We start from the raw sequence: 20,434 nt of genomic DNA, 5'->3' as shown, positions 1-20,434 counted from the left end.
CCTCTCTCCTACACCACCCCTCCTCCCAGCTGGCCAGGCTTCCATGAAATAATCTAAACACACCACTGTCAAAAATTTGAATACCAGATTGACATTGGATTTGATGTTCTAATCCCTTTAGTAATCAAGCGATTTCTCCCGTAGATGGGCTGGTGCCTCAGGTGATGTGGAATACACTGTGTGTCCTTTATGTATTGTCAGCACCAAAGTCAGACGTTTTAAATACTTTATTGTGTCACACAGAGAGTGGGTCCTCCCTCCTGCGGCACCCGTCCTCCCAGCTGGCCAGACTGGTGGAGAGCAGGGCCAAACAGCGCGACCTGCGAGACAAGGCTCGCCAGTGGCCCGTCATCGCCTTCATCATCCAGCGCCATGACCTGGAGGGGTTAGAGGTCGCCATGAGGCAGTCCCTACGCAAGGCTGCATGTAGGGTTCATGCCATGGAGGTAGGGCATGTAAATGTGTCTCTGACAGAAACAACAAGAACTTGTGCAACATGACTTCAATTTCTAGTCTTTAAAAGCCTTTGTTGGTCCTACAACACCTTTTCTAAAAACATATTAGATGGGGATATAAGTGTACAAGGTCATCTTACAAGAGCCTATTAGTAATCTATAATAGAATGTACAGATGTGTTTGCTAAGATCCTCGGCATCAGTGGTCTACCTACTGAAATGTACTTGACAATGTGTATATGACATCCTCACACTTGACACTGTTATGTAAGAATGTTGTTGACTCATCAGCTGTGCTAGATTTTGGTGGCGGCCTGTTTAAAGTCCCTGGCACTTATGACCAATTGCTGACATCATATTTCCTTAATTCCACATGATCTAGTTGTTTGGTCACTTGAATTCAGAGGAAGACAGCAGTAGAATAATCCAAACCTCTATGTGCTAATTTTTTCTGTTGTGGAACAAAGTTTTAACTCAGAGTCTGTACAGTTGAACACAGATGAACTTTCATACTAAAGTGTAACCTGTTGACCTGACTCCCCAGGCCCTGAACTGGTTGCTGCGGAGTGTGACCCAGCCGACCTGTCTGCACGACCTGCTGTGGTTCTTCGTGGCGTCGCTCACTCCACCTGTCATAGAGATGGAGATGGAGGAAGAGCCGGAGGAGAAGAAGAGGAAGAAGGAAGCAGATGTGGTGAGTTCCGTTGTGCATGTATGTACCTGTGCAAGCTTTGACAGCACAGTTTTGTGAAAAACATTTGAAAATGCTTTGCCTTCCTGCATGTCCATAAAGTGGTTAATGCCTCAGAGAAGTACTTGCAGCAGGATAAAAGACAGATAGAATACTTGCATGGAATGATCTCATGTCCGGCAGAGTGTTTCCTTCTACGAAAGACAGTGTGCATGCACATCATTTCTGGTCATGGCACAGCCCAGGGTGATGGTAGAAAGTGTACAATCCTGTTATTCTTGATTGAAACACTTTGGTTGACCAAGACACAGGAAAATCCACAAGTTATGAGTGATTGTTTTTTATTTGAAAACTTAGCTTGAAACAATGGAAGTGGTCACCGTGATGGAGGTTGTCATTTGAAACAGTTTTATTCTGCTTTCACTACCTTTGCTTTGCCTGGCTGACTGACTAGGATATAGGAAACACAGTGCCTCCAAATACTTATTCCCTCCTAGTGTTTGCTGTGCTGCATGCAATTTTAAGAGTGTTGCATGCAGTTTTAAGAGCACTGCAGGTTGGTCACAGGTTGGTGTTGTCTTGCCTTACCTGCATACTAGCCTGCAGACCAGAAACCTATTCCTGAGGAAGTAGTCCCCAGGAGGGCACTGGAGAATAGGCGTCTGCTGAAGATTGAGGTAAGGGGTGGACCACTGGATCTCTGGGGAGGATCATTGGATTATTGAAAGAAGACAAGGCTATAGACCTTTCTCACGCGGCGGCCATGATAGAATCAAAACGAGGCCCTTGTGGCAAACATTAGACCGATCCTAACTGTCAATCACAATTACCAGTTTAGCCAATGATTACCTGATAATTAGAGAATCGACCAATGAGGAAGTGGCTGCATGACCGTCAAATATTTGCATTTCTATGTTTTTATTTTGCATTTCTACGTTCTGACAGAGGAGGGCGGAGACTATGGGATCGGTCAACGAAGCTCTAAATTGCTGCATCTTTTTTGTACATTACATTAGTTGTAATATTGATACTTGGATATCATATTTTAAAACTTAATGTGATTTAGGAGGAAAACTAAATCTGTACATTATTTTTGCTTCTTTGCCTCATTGGCCTCGTCTTCATTCTATCATGTCCGCCGCGTGAGAAAGGTGTATTTCTGTTGCTTTCCTTTTACCGTCCAAAGTAAATCTTTCAGATTCTCTTCCTGCTGTTCAGATTTGCTCTACCTTGTCCTCTCAAAAATAGACAAAGCATTTTTATTGAAAAACTTGGAATGAAGCCAAGGCTGTCACTTTTGCTTTCCTTGTCTTAACTAAATCCTTAAGGTTCTCTTCCTGCTCTTCAATCTTGCTCTACATTGTCTTCTTTCCCAATGCTGCACCTAATTTTGAGTCCCCTGGAAAGTAAATGGTCCATCCCTGTGTTAGGAGCTTCTAATTGCCCCCCACATTCACCATGTAGAATGTGTTGTGGTTACTTGGCAGGATAGTCTAAGAATGTATATATTTCTTATAAGACTATCCATGCTGTGTATTGTGTCCTGTGACATAACCAACATCTCTGCATGCCTGTACAAGTGTAAGTGGTTAAATTTGTAGCTGTGGTATCCCCAAAAAAGTCAAATTTCAGAATCAGTATTTAAAGTACAAAATGTACCTTCAGCATTGTTTGCGGCAACGTTAGCATGCTTAAGCTTCAATAAGCAATACACGAAATTTGAAAGTGCAGCTTAATTCTGTACATCAAAAGTGGTATCACACACAAATTTTCACAATGGCACATGGAACATAATTATGTGCCATTTAAAACTCTTTTCCTCAGTCACCTTTTCTAGATAACACAGGTAACACAGGTAAAAGTATGGATATCTGCTCTGGGGAACCATTAAATTTAGAAGGCATATACATGTAACCACTAAGACAATAAGACAGTTGTTGACTGTAAGTTTGGCTCTGATCACCTCCCATGTTTCTGCAGGACCGTGAGACAACAGTGAGTGACCACCCCCTGTCCGACATCACCGTGGCAGGAGAAGCCGTGTACCCCCTCCCCCAGGCCTTCCACCACCTCCTACAGGTAGGGTTTAAGCGGTGTGCACCTTTACTTGTAAGTAGTGTGCGTAGTCCAATGGTTACTGACCCTGTCTCTGGACAAAGAAGCCATGAGTTTTAATTCCGACTGGGTCGCTTGCAACACGCATGCACGCTACTGGAAAGGGTTGCAGTGCTTAGACCAAGACATTTTTTCCATTTTTTTTTCCACTGTACTTGTCGAAAAGAGCTAGGGGAATTTCCTTGGTACAACAAACCTATTGATACTGGACATATTGTCTGTCTTGTCTATCATGACCAGTGACAGATTAGCTCACTGAGCTAAACTGGTTCACTTTCAGAGAATAAAAAGGCAATTCTGACTGGTTCACATTGCACTGCAGCACAGGTTTTGCTGCTTATAGATGCAATCCCCAAACGCAAAGTATATATATATATATATAATAATACTTATACACTGTTACAGAGAACAGCATCCATAATGTGGTCCCAAACGTACAGGAGTGTAACACATACACTACTATCAAGCAAAATGGTTCACTTTGAATTCACTTTTATACAATGGTTTTATTGAAGTAATCCTTGTCCAACAGCTTGCAGCCATACATGGCTGAATTGATGTACAGAAATCACAACAGCTCTGTTCCACATTAATGATGTGGTACATACGTTAAAGTTATGAAATACAAACACATTAAAATAGTCTAAGTGTAGCTTAATACGATTGTTATCTTAAGTTTGTAGCGATTAAAAACTATAATTGTACTTAAGCGTTTGCAGTACGTGTACTGAGTAGGTTTCGCTGAAAGTTTACATGCGGGTGGCGCTCTCGTCTAGTAGAGCGAGGAATTTAACAGTCTGACAATATGTGGAATACTTTTCCAGACCATCTCTGACATCATGATGGTCCTGCCCAACGGCTCGGCCCTGCAGCAGATCGCCATGCGCTGCTACTGCCTGCGCTTCCGGCCCGCGGATCACATGTTCCTGCACCGCAGCCACGTCTTCAACAACATCAGCCAGATCTTGTCCAAGTCGGACGAGGGAGACGGGGATGAGACCATCAGTACCAGCTCTGCCTCCATGGGAGACGGGTCATCGACAGCTGTCAATCAGGTAAGAGAGGTAGGAATGAAATACTTAAGTTTGTCTTATTCTGAAAGCTGCATGAAGGTCTCATACCCCTGTATATACTGTAAATTCACTTATTTTTTTTGGATGTTTAATTTCTTGGTAGTAGATTGAAATGATTCTGTAGTACTGTAGTAATGTGATGGAAATGCATGATCATGGTGTCGTCAATTTGCGATGGAGATGTCACAGCAAAAAACTTGAAAGTAAAACCATTGCAAACACATATTTACAGAATTTATCAACTTGCTTTAGGGAAGAAGTTGACATCATATGATTATTATGAAATATCTATGGGCTTCGTGATTGCACTAAACAAAATTTTAAGTTTTTCCTGCATGCTATAAGATTTTGTGCAAAAAGAAAGCAAATGCCTTTTATTCTTTGGTAAAGAAGAAAACTTAAGTTTTCAGAAGGTAGACCTGAGAATTCTATGATTTCTGTTATTCAGAAAGTAAACATTGTGGTGTGTAACTGATTAAGTGGACTTTGTGTATGTTGCAGGTAAACTACACAGTAGAGTGCCTGCGTGACATCACTGCTCAGATAGAACTGAAGGCCTCCAGTCGCACAGCCATGATCGCCAGTCTGACAGACGGGTCGACGGAAACATTCTGGGAGTCTGGTGACGAGGACCGGAACAAGACCAAGTCCCTGACGCTCACGTGTGGCCGGGGTAGCGTCCCGCGTATGGTGTACATCCACATCGACAACACCAGAGACCTGGCCAACAAGGTCACAAGTGTGATCTTCAGCGCGGGAGCAGCCACCGAAGATCTCAGCAAGATCAGAGTGGTTGAGCTGGAACCTCGGCATGTAGGCTGGGTCCACTGCCACCTGCCCGGACCTTACTGTAGGGTGATCAAAGTAGAACTGAAGGGGCCTGACAACAGTCTCCGAGTCAGGCAGATCAAGGTTCTAGGTGAGGACGTGGGGAAGGGTATTGTAGAAGCGAACCAGCTCGCCCCGGTGGTGATCCAACAGAAGAACTGCGAGGCAGAGACTCTGAGAGTCTTCCGCCTCCTCACAAAGCAGGTGTTTGGAAAACTGATCTCCAGCGAAGACCGTCTGGTGGAACAGGACAGTAAGGAGGGTTCTGAGGCGGAGGAGAAGGGAGAGTCGGATCTCAGAGAACACATGGTCGGTATTCTGTTCAGCAGGAGCAAGCTCACCAACCTACAGAAGCAGGTGTGCGCGCACATCGTCCAGGCCATCTCCATGGAGACGGCTAGGGTCCGAGACGAGTGGGAGGCCAACTTGTCGTCACAAATGGAAGCGGGCACGCCGACACAGGAGCCCAAGCCAGCGGAGCCCCTGATACTGGCAGACACGTACTGCTTTGAGCTGCTGTCCATGGTGCTGGCTCTGAGCGGGTCCACAGTGGGGAGGGCATACCTAGCCCAGCAGCTGGGGCTGATGAGGGATTTACTGTCACTGCTGCACACTGGTACACCAAGGGTGCAGAGACAGGTAAATGGTCTATCGTTATTTTTGTTGTTCTACTGGTTACCTCTGTGAAAACGGTGATGTTGTAATCAGTTGGTGTTTGCTTGTCTCGGTGTGATTCCGCAGTTATGTGAATATTGCAGAGTGGCAGCCCACCAGGATGTGAGGCGGAAATGGTGTAATAAGATACTTGAAGAATTGAAAGTCTTTTTGACTCTGGTGAAGTGTTGTAGACAGGCAGAAAATCATTACAATGGCTACACCCACACAGTTATGTCAGGTCGTTACGGGTGCCCATTTAGAGCTTATTGTCAAAGATATGAAACACTACTTATAACTTCAATTTGACAAAAGTTAGTTTGACAATGTGCCATCCATTTCAGTGAGTATTAGTCTGCTGCACTTTGAAGTACAAGTTAGGTATTTGAGGTCATTTGTTTTTAACGCACTCCATAATTCCCTCCCCAGGTTGCCTCTCTACTGAGAAGAGTTCTGCCTGAAGCTCCCCCACAGCAGCTGGCCAACATCCTGGGCATCACCTCCCTCCCCCCCACGGACATCAGTGTCCTCACGCAGGCCAGCTACAAGCCGGAGAACGTCCAGAAGGACACCCAGGGCATCCTGGACGTGTTCCTGGGCTGCATCACCAAGGCTCTGTCTGTGCAGGTCAAGGTCAAAGGGGGAGGGGGGCTGGTGGAGAAGGCAGCCAGCAAGGGAGTCAACTCCATTTCTCTGGCCACTGCTCTGAACACAAGGTGGGGTTTGATTTTTAACTAATAACCAGATGTAGTTGTTACAAGTTGCTACACACAAATCAGCATCCATAAGTAGATATTGTAATCACATCGCTTAGTCCCCCTTTCCACTGGATGATGATCGGTGAGCAACCATTGAGCAATCAAGGTTGGATTTTTGTGACCCTTGATTTTATAATTGGAATATGTTGCATGATGTAAAAGTATGATTTGATAGACAACAAAACACACATCAGCATTAATCCGCTGGGTTACAGAAATCTTCCACTTAAAAAACAGTGGGTTTGAGAGATCTCTAGTGCAGCACACGCCCCAGTTTAAGTATACAGGAGTATTATCCCCTGGGACGTTGGGTTGGAGATCTGTTTGGACGTATCTTTTCAGGGTGGTGTTGGAATTATGTTTTTAGTAGATGTTAACTAAGTCTAAAACTCTCTGAATCTGTCCCCAGAGTGAAGAACAGCAGCAGCAGGTGGTGGCTGAGAGGTTCCGTCCCCAGCGACATCGCCCAGCTCATCATCAGGCTGGTCAAGGACATGTCAATGGTCAGTAAAGACTTTATCTCTAATCTGCATGTTAGACTTTTCTGTCGTCAGTCAGTGACTGTTTACAGTACATGTTTTGCTATAAGAGATACTACTTACATGTATTAGTCATCAATTATACACAGGTTTAGGTCTTGTGTGGAACTAGATATCCTCCTCTCCACATGTTTGTTGAGCTTTGGTAAATTTTAGAAGGTCTGTCTTTCTGACCTATTATGTAGTTGAAGTTATAGCAAAACATTCAGAAGTTGAACAACACTAGTTAGCAAAATGCAACCTGTACTTATGATGAATTTAGAAAGTGCCCGCCTCTAGTGTCACCTGAAGCCAGAGTTTGTTGCATCTAATCAAGTCATTTTACCTGTGGTCCAATATGGACTTTTACTTTTAAACAGCACTTTTGTATGCTAATAATGGTTTGTTAACCCTTTCCTGTAGGGTAAGTTGTCAGAAGAGTGGGCCAGGGTGACTAAGAGTGCTGTTGCAGAGAGCATCATGACACTGACCAAGATGGAGGAGGAACAGAGACAGCCCCAGGAATGTCTGTACACAGCAACTGTGAGTTGGAGTGTTACATTTATACTACATGTACTGTACCCTCAGCTATGATTGTTATCATGCATACTTAGGCTCCAGTTGATACATTGTAAGAAGTACCAAGGTCAGTGCCTTGCAACTACTCTAACTTTCACTGTAAACAAACTACTCTTGTTAGGAAGTTTTCGTTTTTGAAGTTCTTTGAACTTTTAAAGATATATTTTGTGTAAGTGGTGGTTGCTTCTCATTTTCACCTACGTAGAGCTGTGCAACAGCCTTTTAGTCAGAAAATGGGACCAAGATTGTATGATGTTGTACGACCACTGTTTTCAATGGCCAAGATTATAAGGTGGAAAACAGAGCATGTTGATAATGTTGAGTTTACTGTGCCCACAGCTGTGGCTGGCTCTGGCCTCCCTGTGTGTGTTAGACCAGGACCATGTGGAGAGGTTGTCATCAGGACAGTGGGTGGGGACAGATGGACAGCCCAAACAGAAGGTGAGGTTTTATTACACAGCACTTTCATTGTGATGTTTCCAGTTGCCCTTTAAGTCTGTGTCGTTCAAGTTGTGCTTAATTTGGTATTACTTTGTTCAAATAAGCCTGTCATTTATTGATGCTGACCTACACGTGTAGGTGCTACGTTTTGTATATCTATAAGTATTTTAAATTAGGTCTACAGTCAAGAAACATGAATTAAACCACAACCATACTAGCTAGGAGAGGCATACAAACAACAAGATATACATCTTGTTCTACTGTTATTGTGACAGAAGGAATATGAAGGGTGTATAGTGCATTCTGTAGTACTTTGCTAACATTGTTGCCCTCTGTGCACAGCCCACCTGTGATAACCACGATGACGGGGAAACCCTGGCCATCATCCTGTGCAGTGAGTGTGGGAACCTGTGTGCCGAGTGTGACAGGTACCTCCACCTGCACAGGAAAACCAGGCAGCACCAGAGACAGGTCAGCTTCTAGCCTACGTTTAGTACTTATGTCTATCATTTACTCTAATTGGATGGGTGTGTCTCGTGTTCTTGCTTTTAGATTTTATGTTTCTGCATGGTTACCAACTTGATGTCCTTTTATGGATACACCTATTCATTTTCTTGGATGTTTGATAGTAATAATTCAACAGGAGGCCAAGATAAAACCAGAGGGTTGACAGCGCAAAACTCAACTTTGACTATAATAATTGTATATTCATGCCTTCTGGAATAATTGTGTAGTACTGAAATTGAAATTAAATACAGACTTTCATTTCCACTTAATTAGACTTTCATTTCCAATTGATTAGACTTTCATTTCCAAATTATTGTTTATGTTGATATTCAAATTTAACATAATTCTTTTTAAATCTAAGAACCAAGAAGTTAAAATTGTGTGGCTTGAATACATATAAATACCAGTTCCCATCTCTCCCATCACAGGTGTTTAAGGAAGAGGAGGAGTCCATCAAGGTGGATCTCCATGAGGGGTGTGGTCGCACCAAGCTGTTCTGGGTCATGGCTCTGGCTGACAGCAAGACTCTCAAGGCCATGGTCGAGTTCAGGGAGAGGAACGGGGGTGAGTTAGATAAAGACCATCTTATGACTTCATGTCACCAAACTCTTACCCTATCCACATGCAATACAACATTTGATTATGAAATCCATTGCACTTACAGGTACATTTTCATTAGGAAAGATTTTGCTAGAAGAGTACATTGTACTTAGTATATTCTGCCGACTCCTATATAGAATATACTCATTATCCCTAGAATACTTTGTGCCCTTTAGGTTTCTGATATAATCGTAAATAGGAACCCTCAAATATTTCTGTCTTGCTTAAATTTGATTTTGTTGTCCTCTTCATATACAGTACAAATTTGGTTGCAAAATCCTTTGTACAACTTCTCTTGTGAAAGATTTAGTGCAGTTTCTTAAAATAGGGATGCAAGCCTTTCTGCCCACCCCTATACTCTTTGTCTCAATTTTTTGGTACTCTATTCGTTCCAACATGGTTGATGATGTCCTGCTGCCATGATTACAGGTAAAATGACATCGAGTGCCTCTGCTGGAACGTGTCGATTCTGTGGTGCGAGCAGCAACACCGGTCTGCTGGCTATAGGGAACGTGTGTGCAGACCCAGAGTGTCAGGTTAGTTGGGCAGGAAAATTAGGGTGTTTTTAACAAATGCAAGAAGGTGCACATACAGTATTCTACTTTAGTTAACATTGTTTAATGGTAACTTAAGTAGCAGGTTGAAAGGAGCCATACTTTTTAGACATTACCATTGCTTTGATGTAAAAAGAACAGGTTAAGTTTGTAGATCAGTGCCTCAAGTCCATTACAACTTAAAGGCTGGAAGTTTCTGATGCAGGAAACTGTATACAGGCAATGTTTCCTTTGCTAAAGAAGCTGTCTCTTTCTTTGTCTCCTCATTATCACCTTTCGTGCTAAGTCAATACAAAAGTTTCTGCTAGATTTGCACAGTCACCATATGAAGAGCAAGCTGATTTGTGTAATCCACATACAAGACGTTGACCTTTACTCACCATCCATGTTGCCTCCCCCATCCAGGAACATGCCAGAAACGCCTGCACCCGGACCCTACCATGTGGGCACCCCTGCGGGGGTGTGAAGGACGAGGACACCTGTCTGCCGTGCCTCCACGGCTGTAAGGGTGCGGACGGGATGACCCTGAAGCAGGATGCTGATGACATGTGTATGGTGTGCTTCACCGAGGCCCTGTCTGCTGCTCCTGCCATACAGGTAATTATGATATTCTTCTCTTGTCCTTTTTTGTTTGGTTTGCATGACCAGTAAATTGCCTTTATATTAGACACACCAGTTTTGTACAGTAAGTACAAGCTGCATAAGACCAAACTGTAAGGTTTGATCCACTCAGTTTGATCCACACTGGGATGGACCCCTACTCTTTTTTATGAATGTGGTGGGAATATGCTCAAGCTCAAACATGGGACCTCCATCTTGTACATGTACAATGTATGTCCCACCTAAGAGGACGTCCCTTACAAAAGCTAGGTACATGTACAATGTATGACGCGTACTCATTTTCATCCGAGTCAAGTGAGGAAATTGTTGTAAAATGTATTTCCCAAGGTCAAAACATTGAGCGGCTAGGAATTCGAATCCAGAACCTTAAGTCAACAACCTAGCAACAAGCACCTTGTCAGAGCAAAGCAAAGACTAAAGATTGTATGTAGACTTTACAAAGTCGCTCTACTCATTGTTTGTTGTACAAAGTGTGAAATCATCTCTTTTTCCCCGCACAGTTGATCTGTGGCCACGTGTTCCACAAACACTGCTGCAGGAATGTCCTGGAGAGGAAGTGGGTGGGACCTCGCATCTCGTTCGGGTTCTCTCTCTGTCCCATCTGTAAGGTTAGTACCAACACATTCAGTCATTGTAGGATGAATCGTAGAAGGTGTAAACTTGTATTCTTAGCAGAAGAATGTATTTAGTACCACCATTCCAAGTTATGGTATTGTGGCTACTCATTAGTTTCTCTGTACGAAATGTTGTTAAGTACCTTAAGTTCATGTTTGTGATAGAAATAATAGGAAGGTATCCCTTGTAAGGGGTCATATCAGAAATGGTTGTTGGGATGAAAATGGCATTGTATTATGCAGTATGCCTTGTGAGGGCAAAATAGAAATTGTACCAATCAAAGAGGTTTAAGGAAAAATGGAAACAAAAATTGACAAACTTTTGACCTAAAAGAAAAATAATTTCAAATTTTTATAACGTTTCGTCCCTTAGTTTGATCAAACGGTTCCAACTAGTCCATCCATGATGTCCCTAATCCATCTGTAATGCTGACTCTATTTTCTCCCTACAGTGTGAGATCGACCACCCGACCCTGAAGGACCTCCTGGCGCCCATCCGTGCCCTGTACGATGATGTCAAGAGGAAAGCACTGATGAGACTGGAGTACGAGGGTCTGAGTCAGTGTGAGGCCATCACCACACCCGGGGCCAGGTTCTACAACGACACTGCTGGCTACGCCATGAACAGATATGCCTACTATGTCTGCTACAAGTGCAACAAGGTATAGAAGACATTCTTTTCCTGTTTTTTGTTATGGCACTGAGTGAAGATTGTAGATGTCTTCAATGAACACAGTAGAGCCTACACTATACTACAGTAGTGCCTTAAGTGCCATTATTTACATTCTAACATCTTCCGAAGGTAGGCATTAGTACATGTACCTGTCAGTGGAGAGCATCTGATCTCTTTTATTCTTCACGGAACCCCCTCCTAACAACTTGTAGTCTGTCTAGTTTACCCATTCTCTAGTTCATCAGCATCTTCTGTATCCCTTCATCTTTTTCTCTACCTTCCCAAGGACCATTTAGTCATGTTAAAATGCCAGAGATTGCTTGCTTATTGCATTGAGTCTCTTAAGGACTTAGGTACAAATTGCCTTTCCCATGGACACAACATTGAAGCTGGGATTGATTAACAGATGTTGAGGCATATAATGGAGGGGAGGCCCGGAAAGTTTAGTCATGATTGTGGAAAACACTAGAGATTACTTTCATATTGCATTGTATTGAAAACTGTCTGATAAGATCAGGACAAGGAGGTTAAAGTTTGCTGGACACTGCCTCAGAAGCAAAGAAGAAGTGGCCGACCTGGTTTTCTGGACTCCCAGGCATGGGTAAAGGAGGCCTGGAAGACCCGCAGCACCATACATTGACACCCTGAAGAAAGACACTGGCCTTGAAGTTGATAGTCTGCTCCAAGCGATGAGGGATAGAACCACATGGACTGCCCTTACGACTTGAGACCTTCCAGTCTTGACATAAGCAAGCAAGCATTGTATTGTAAAGTAGGGGATTGATGTATTGATATTGAGACACAATTTTGATGTTCCTCCCATCCAGGCATATTACGGAGGAGAGGCCCGGTGTGACCAGGAGGCTGGGGTGGGGGAGGACTATGACCCTGCAGAGCTGGTGTGTGGAGCGTGCTCAGATGTCTCCAGGGCACAGGTCAGTTCCACATCATTTATATACAAATACTGTACATTATACAAATGCACAACAATTGCAGAAGGTGCAACATATGGCATCTTCTGCAACAAAATAACAACCCCTCTACATGTATGAAACTAATCTACCTTACAAAAGACAATGTACAAATGTATCGGATAAGAATGTGTTTTACATCTACATGTAAATATATCTTAGTTTGTTAAAGCTATGTTTTTTCAGAGATGTGATTTTCATTAGCTTTGAAAAGCAGCACTGAGCCAAACAGATCTGACAGATCTGATAGAACATAAAATAAAGTGATCTGTAAGATGTCAATACTTGAAGATGTATTTATGTCCATTAGTACATTACATATATTCCATAAGATGTTGATTACTGCAATCATTGTCTATACATGCATTATTCATACCTTCAGTTAATGAATGAATGAATGAAGACCTTTATTGCACATTTCTGCCACACTTGGCTAAGTACAGGTCACAACAATTGTTACTTAGGTATTATTGTCAACTCTGCCGGCACATTCAAGGCGAATCACAAACATCTCTACAGGAAAGGTCTAAAAGCTTTGTTCGGCATTAACCAATCTCTAGACAATGCCGACGCCCCAATTTCTGTGAGAAACAAACTTTTGATGCGTGCGCTAAACCCATTATTCTCTACGGCTCTGAAATATGGGGTTCGTTCAAAAGTTCAAATATAAAACTTGTTCTCCTTCCAGATGTGTCCGAAGCACGGCACAGACTTCCTGGAGTACAAGTGTCGGTACTGCTGCTCTGTCGCCGTCTTCTTCTGCTTCGGCACGACCCACTTCTGTAACCCCTGCCACGACGACTTCCAACGTGTCACCAACATCCCCAAACAAGAACTACCTCACTGTCCAGCAGGTGGGAACAGCAGCACTCTGAGTTTTTAGATGTTTTGTTCCATTATGGGATTATAGCCTTTTAAAGATATGTCCTTGTGGAAAGGGCAGCAGTCCTTATGGAGGCACTGTCAAACCTGGAGTCAGTAACCACTCAAGGGACTGAAGAAAAATGGTTGCTGAGGACAGGTGGTTGCCGAGGACAGGGTGGGGTTAACTATGTAAAAATGGATGGCACTGTTTTAATGTGGCTTGTGGTGGTTGTCTGCCCCTGGTGGTTGTCTGACCAGGTTTTACTGTAATTTGTTTCAGTGTGTTTGTCTATCTGTTTTGGCCAGCAATAATACATTAAGAAGCTGTAGATGGATTGGAACGATATTTGGTATGCGGGTATGTTGATTACTTCCAGGTCGTAATCTAAGATTGTGCTGGGGGAACTTTAAGATTCCCCCCTCCCACTACTTAGCGAAGCCCTAACTTGATTATTTCTGTTCCCAGGTCCTCGAGGGAAGCAGCTGGAAGGGGATGAGTGCCCTCTCCACGTCACCCACCCTCCCACCGGGGAAGAGTTTGCTCTAGGCTGTGGTGTATGTAGAAATGCCCACACTTTCTGAAGAGCTCACAACTATACTCCAGCTACCTTGCAGAACAAATCAGGCAGACATATTCACCCTTTCGCGGTCACAAGAGTCTTTTTATTGACCTCAGATCTCTGGAGAAAAAGATATTACAGACAAGAAGAAGTGCATGATTGTAAAGTCGAATGTACAGCTGCATTCAAGAACTCTGACTCCAACAACGATGGCTGGAAGTTTTTATACAAAAAATCTATATGAGAGTAGATAAAGATTGTCACTGGTCTGTCAAGTGTACAGGAATCCATAGCTATGTGGAACTTCTTGAACCGAGGCAAGATTGTAACTTCTCAAAGTACTTAAGGCCAAGGGAAAAGAGTCATGAGTGTAAACTACTAAGAGGCTCCTCTTTCTCTTTGTATGAAGGTGACTATACCTTTACTGTAGAAAGTAAAAAGAAAAACACCTCTAAACTTGTATAAATCACAAAAAAGAACACAAATAGAAGATCTATTTTAGTAGACATATCTCGATTTCTATCTCCACTTACCTCCGCTATCTAGACTCTATAGATCAGACCTTTACGATTTCTACATGTCAGTTTGTGAGCAGACTTTGTACACAACTGTATAATAGTGACCACACCCTGTACCAAGGTAGACGGTATGACCTTTGACCCCGCTGCTTGTCAGCTGAACTACTGCCTGTGCAATGAAGAACCGCTGGCGTCCGTGCTCAAACTCCGAACCAATCAGAATGTACATAATATAGGCCTCTGACAACCTACTTCATCCGCAAAACTCAACAGTGCCACAGTGTATCAGGACGGTCGTAACCATGGGAACGGATGTGCCGATCACCCCATTTCCATGGTTACAGCTGACCTGAGTTGACATTATAAGCTCCCAGGTTCCATACTTCTACAAACAGTGTTATTTCCTCCGACACTACATCACAGGACTTCCAGAGAAGCTCAATTCAGTAATAACTTGTGTTGAGCAGGAGTACATGTAGGCATAGAAAGCTAGCAATACATTATGTACATTTGTTGCTTTTTTCAGCCAATAGCTTACTTTTTAGTTTACAGAATCTGACGTTTTCTTTATCGGTAGTTAAAGCTTTGATGTCACAGAGCCATGTAAGGATAGACGAGAGACTGTGCACAAAAGAGTTCAATAATCAACTTGTAATCAGGATTTAGTGCTTCTCTTCACAGAGCTATCAGGTATATTGCAAGGATATAGACACCTTATACATGTACTACAGTTTCTACATCAAGTTGATGTTCATATGTAAGATAGCTCCTCTTTCTGAAGCCGACAAGGATATGATAGCAACGGTTATCTTGAAGATTTCAGAATATTTTTTGATTTGAGTAAGAATAAAGTTGGAGATCTTACACTATCTTTGTCTGATGTTCTTATTGTGGGTACAGTATTAGATCTGTTAAAAGTTGCTTTATACACCACATCTAGAAATGCCATGTACATTGCACATTGTACATGTGCTATTATGCCACTAGCATTGCAGAAAATATTAATGTTGTCCAACTTGTCCTACAACAGGACAAATTGTACTCGAAAGGCGCTCCCAGTCGAAGTGCTCCCGTGCATCCAAGTGGGTAATCTTCTTGAACTCATCCGGAACCTCACAGTCTTTCCGGAGAATAGGGATGACAGATACTGTTCCCTCTTCCACTCCATAATGTGAAACTTACACAATTTACATATTCATTATAGGCCCAGGACTAAGATACAAATGTGTTGTACAGGTATAGAATCCTATACATTTACTTATTCAATGTTTTCATCACTTAAATCTCGCAAGAGGTGCTCCCAGTCGAAGTGCTCCCGTGCATCCAAGTACGTAATCTTCTTTAGCTCATCGGGAACCTCACAGTCTTTCCAGTGAATAGAGATTACTGGCTTTCCCACTTCCACCATGGCATGAAGTGCCTCCTTCATCTCATGTTTGCGCCACCGGCTTTGCACAAGGTCTGGTGTGAGGATGATCAGCACATTTGCACTGTCCTTGACGGCTGCTGTGATGTTGTCCAGAACATATTTTCCAAGTTGGAAGTCTCTGTCTGCAATGCAGCCCTTGAGGCCTTCTTCACCCTCCAGTTTAGCAAGGAGGGTGTAGTTTACCCACTCTGCGTCTTTGGCACTGTGGATGACAAAGAAGTCGTAGGGGAAGCCCTGGGTGTTCTTGGCTTTCTGTAGCTGTAGTGGCATGAATGCTCTCTGTTCGTCAGTGGCTGGGAGACGTTCATCTAGGACATCACCTGTTAACGTTGCCCCTTCCTTACTTACATCACTGTCAGCTGTCTGTTCATCCTCACTTCTTTCTGGCTCTTGGATACCAACGTTGGCAAGGGCTTCTTGACATTCTTCTATCTCTTCCTCTATTCGGCGCCTTCTTTCTTCAATCTCTTGATGGAGAGGCAACGTGACTGTTTGACTCACGTGGTGAACTTCTTCCAAAATTCTCCTCGCCATAGCGAAGTCATTTGTGATCTTGAAGTAGTCGGCTGCTTGCAGAAATTCTCCAGGAAACTGTTCAATGAGTTTGGGTATGAATTTGCCGCAGACTGTTTTATACTTGGACAGTGCCACCTTCAGATAGGTGGCTGTCTCTGCCACAACTGGCTGCCGGGATTTGAGGTCTGAAGTCTCTGTACATTGATTCAGAAGCATGGCCAGCAATGACCTGATGTTTCCCCAGTATGCAGTTGATTCCCTATCCAACTCAACAGCCCTTTTCCAACTTTCAACTGCTTGCTTTTCTTCTTTCAGTCGCTTTAAGCACACACCACGGAAAGCGTGGGTTCTGGGATTTCTTGCCCCATAGTCCTTTTTTAGGGCTTCATTGAAGTAGTCTAGTGCCTGTCTCAGATGCTCATAAGTTTCAGTCTCCATGTCTTCATCTGTGTGTTGGGTTGGGCCAGACTTTGAAAGTGCTAAATTGATGATGGCTTCTCCTAACACGGTATAAATTTTTGATGACTTCATACCTTCCAGACTTGATTTTAGATTTGATATAGAACTGTTCAGAAGTTCAATGTTGCCTGTGTCTCTCTTGCTCTGTGGATGCCCCTTAGTAATACGTTTGTACTTCTCCAATTCAAGCTCCCCTTTTAAAAGATACGCATACCAGTTTTTGGTAGGATCACTCTCTGTTTCCAAGGACACTTTTATTGTAGCTTCTGCCTCTGCAACATTTTCACTTTTTAATACAAGAGCCATTGTGTTAAGTACACGATGATTATTTTTCACTAAATCTATTGCATGCTTGACTGACCCCTCCTTCTGCAGCAAGGTTGTTACTTGTTCTTTGAACGTTGTTATCTGCATCTGAATATCATGAAGATGCAGTTGCTGCACTGCATACTCTGTCCTGGACATCACACATCTCATGTAGACAAGTGCCTGTGCTTTGTACAGTGGAGTGGGCTCTTGGTGGAGAACCTCAGTAAAACCAGCAATACTTTTATCCAGATTTTTAGTGATCATTTCTTTCACCTCCCCATCATACTTGTGAACAGACAGGTAAAGGTATTGTGAAAGGATTCTCTTACTGTTGAAGGCTTTGAAAAATGACCATGTCATTTTCTCCCTCGCATCAATAGCTGCATTTCCAATTTCAAAGGCAGTTTGATAAAGCTTTCGAGCATTGAATAATTTCTCAGTTTGCTCTGTACCTTCGTCATCTTCATCTTTGTCAAAAACGTCATACGTTAGGGCAAATGCTTGCTCTGCCATGGAGCGTGCCACTAGTGCCTTTGCAATGGGCTCACATGTACTGACACCTTCTTTACCTTGCAATGTCGTAATTTTAGCCTCCAGTCGTTTGGCCTCACTTTCCATGCCCGACGTTCTGTTGATGTGTGCCAAATTGTTGAGAGCATTTAAGTTATAGGGATCTTTCTCCAAAACATGTTGCGCAGTCTTCCTTGCCTCATCTGTATGTTGTAAGGTATACTCAAAAACACTGATGAAGTTTAGGAGACCTAGTTTTGTGCATTCAACTTCGTCTGGATTGTTAAACTGGTCTGAAAGCCTGTCTTTCTTCAGCTGAATGTCTCGCTGGTCTGAAGATGGACGTAGTACGGCCAGTGGCAGATGGAAGTGTCCAGGCTTGTGCTCCAAGATAGCTTCATTGGAATTACCTGAACGAAACACATAAAGTGGTAGTTTTGAGCTAATATTCTTTCAAAGGGCAACGCAACAGTAATCAATTATTCACAGTTGGTCGAGGTTTTTAAACAAAGATTTCCTCATTAGTTCGGAAACCACTTATTGTTACACTTAGTGTTCTCGTGTGATGATGAACTCCTTACCATCATGTGCCAACCTAGGTTAACGTTTATCTATTTCAATTCATTGCTGACGAAATGTAAACGCACGTCTGCAGGGGGGGGGGACATTACGTGTCTTCCCTGAATTAAAGTACAGAATTCATTCTTTCTATGTTTCGTACAAAAACACAATCACAATATGTAGACGGCAATAGGCAAAATTGATTATGCCGAAATAAACAAACGAGTGGTACAGTACGTTTTTGTGTGTCAAGGGCAGAGACTTACATTGAGATTGCTGTCCTTCAGTACCAGCTGTTGTTTCAGCTTGTGCCTGCGTCTCTCCAAAGGAGGGATTGTCTTCCAGATGCGACATGGTTTTGATCACCAATTCTGAATTATAGATTAAGAAGATAACATTATGTACGACATAATGACAGTGATGACCTAAACTTTCTGAGGATACAGGAACTTGCTCTTCGCACCTAACACGAAAGCTTTTGTGGAGGTGATAAATTGTTATTGATAATGCTCCTCATTGATTTGTCCTGTAGTTTTTTTGTTGTTTTTTTCTAAGTATACAACGCCATCATAATCGCGCTCGACACTTTTAGCTGCTTATAAATCCAAACGTGTATGTTACTTAGTTACCGTCGAACACCGTTGGGCGATGGCAGTGAACAAAAGCTTGTGTTTGTTTATGGAAAGATGCCTCTGAATACCCTCTGCGAACAACACAAAAGGGCAGCAGCTTTTCTTAGCAGTTGTCATGTACACTTTACGAGGGTCGCTCAAAGGGTTTGCAACCCACCCGGAAATAAGGGGGAATAGCTCAACTTTAGGGATTTTATAGTTATCAACTATGAAGCCTTATATAAATGTACTCGGTACACCGAAACTCATGATGGTCATTTCATCGCAGGCGACGCCGTTTTGAAAATCAGTAACGTTAGGAGAGAGAGAGTAAAAATCATGAACAATTGGATAAAGGTGTGGGGTCAACCTGCTCTGATTAAAGTCTGCAACCAACTTCTTTCCGGTTTAAATACAGAAAGATTTCTCACCCCACATTTTCAAAAGTCTTCGTAGATTTCATGCCAAGAGGAGCACTAAAGACAACCCACACGTACACAGCTCTAATCACGGTTCTAGCTCAGCCTTACCCGTGTTTTTCTCGATTGCTTCTTGCCTACTGATTTTCAAATATCACAATGATTTGAGTTTTGGTGGACATCTAAATGATAGAAGACTTTTTAGTTTATAGCTGTGTCCCCGACATTTGAGTTAGACACCTTGTTTCCGCGTGAGGTTGCGAACTTCAAACCAAGTACACTCTACACTATCTTACCCTTGGACTTATTGGGACACACTATCGAAATGTATCGAAAGTTTTACGAAATAGTAACCCTCTCAACAGGCACCAACCATCATGTTGTATTAGTTTAACAAATTCTACATCACAGAAGCTCACCTGTTAAGCTGTTACCTGGTCACAAACGGCACCTCGCACCAGTTTGAACTTCGTCTTCTGTCCTGTTTGAATTTCGGCCTGCGCAACGCCAAAGGTAACGTGATCGCGTCATGTCTAGCCACCTGTGTTTACACAGCTATAACGTTACATCAAAATAAATGACTGTGGCTATTGTTTATGACTTGGGTAACCCAGCTTTTTTTCTTTGATGAATAGAAGTAATTAGCTTGTAAAGGAAAACAATAAAAATATCGGATTGAAAACTATGGCGTGGAAATTTTCTTATTACATTGTATGGTATCAAACTTACTAACGGCGATCTTTCAAAACAAGTTAATCACGTGGTTGATGTGTCATTGGAAACAGGACCCGACACGTCCTTTGTTCTGGTACAAGTGCCTCAATAACACTTTGAATACCCAAACAAACCTGACTCTTGCAGGCAAAGGTGACACGTTCGCTTGGAACCGCCATGTTGTGCCACGAGAATAACTACACAGAGTGGTGAAGATATAAAAACGACAGTCATTTATGAAGATGGAATCCAACGTCATCCGCAAAGTCCTTATTGAACATTGCATGCTTGCTGACTATGAGTTTTATTCTC

General features: G+C 42.8%; 2 protein-coding genes across 2 annotated transcripts in view; one reads left to right on the top strand and one right to left on the bottom strand.

Moving 5' to 3' along the window:
* Positions 1-15,463, top strand: part of LOC136437201 (E3 ubiquitin-protein ligase MYCBP2-like) — a 160,770-nt gene extending 145,307 nt beyond the window's left edge. Inside the window, exons 59-76 of the mRNA XM_066431682.1 lie at positions 244-446; positions 1,000-1,149; positions 3,127-3,225; positions 4,086-4,316; positions 4,836-5,801; positions 6,246-6,532; positions 6,984-7,077; positions 7,516-7,635; positions 8,011-8,112; positions 8,455-8,583; positions 9,048-9,183; positions 9,649-9,755; positions 10,179-10,370; positions 10,895-11,002; positions 11,461-11,670; positions 12,509-12,616; positions 13,341-13,506; positions 13,983-15,463. Of these exons, the coding sequence (XP_066287779.1) occupies positions 244-446; positions 1,000-1,149; positions 3,127-3,225; positions 4,086-4,316; positions 4,836-5,801; positions 6,246-6,532; positions 6,984-7,077; positions 7,516-7,635; positions 8,011-8,112; positions 8,455-8,583; positions 9,048-9,183; positions 9,649-9,755; positions 10,179-10,370; positions 10,895-11,002; positions 11,461-11,670; positions 12,509-12,616; positions 13,341-13,506; positions 13,983-14,098 (3,524 nt within the window). The 3' untranslated portion in view covers positions 14,099-15,463. The remainder of the gene's footprint in view (positions 1-243; positions 447-999; positions 1,150-3,126; positions 3,226-4,085; positions 4,317-4,835; positions 5,802-6,245; positions 6,533-6,983; positions 7,078-7,515; positions 7,636-8,010; positions 8,113-8,454; positions 8,584-9,047; positions 9,184-9,648; positions 9,756-10,178; positions 10,371-10,894; positions 11,003-11,460; positions 11,671-12,508; positions 12,617-13,340; positions 13,507-13,982) is intronic.
* A 218-nt stretch (positions 15,464-15,681) lies between these two features.
* Positions 15,682-19,898, bottom strand: LOC136436221 (tetratricopeptide repeat protein 22-like). Its single transcript, XM_066430010.1, has 3 exons — positions 19,828-19,898; positions 18,645-18,749; positions 15,682-18,227 (listed from the first exon to the last, which is right to left on the bottom strand). The coding sequence occupies exons 2-3, from the start codon at positions 18,730-18,732 to the stop codon at positions 15,853-15,855; spliced, it is 2,463 nt and encodes an 820-aa protein (XP_066286107.1). The 5' UTR covers positions 18,733-18,749; positions 19,828-19,898; the 3' UTR covers positions 15,682-15,852.
* Between the last annotated feature and the right edge of the window lie 536 nt (positions 19,899-20,434).

The sequence above is a fragment of the Branchiostoma lanceolatum genome, chromosome 6 (assembly GCF_035083965.1).
Source record: "Branchiostoma lanceolatum isolate klBraLanc5 chromosome 6, klBraLanc5.hap2, whole genome shotgun sequence".
In the NCBI taxonomy this organism is placed as follows: Eukaryota; Metazoa; Chordata; class Leptocardii; order Amphioxiformes; family Branchiostomatidae; genus Branchiostoma; species Branchiostoma lanceolatum.
This window is presented reverse-complemented; position numbering and strand designations above follow the sequence as displayed.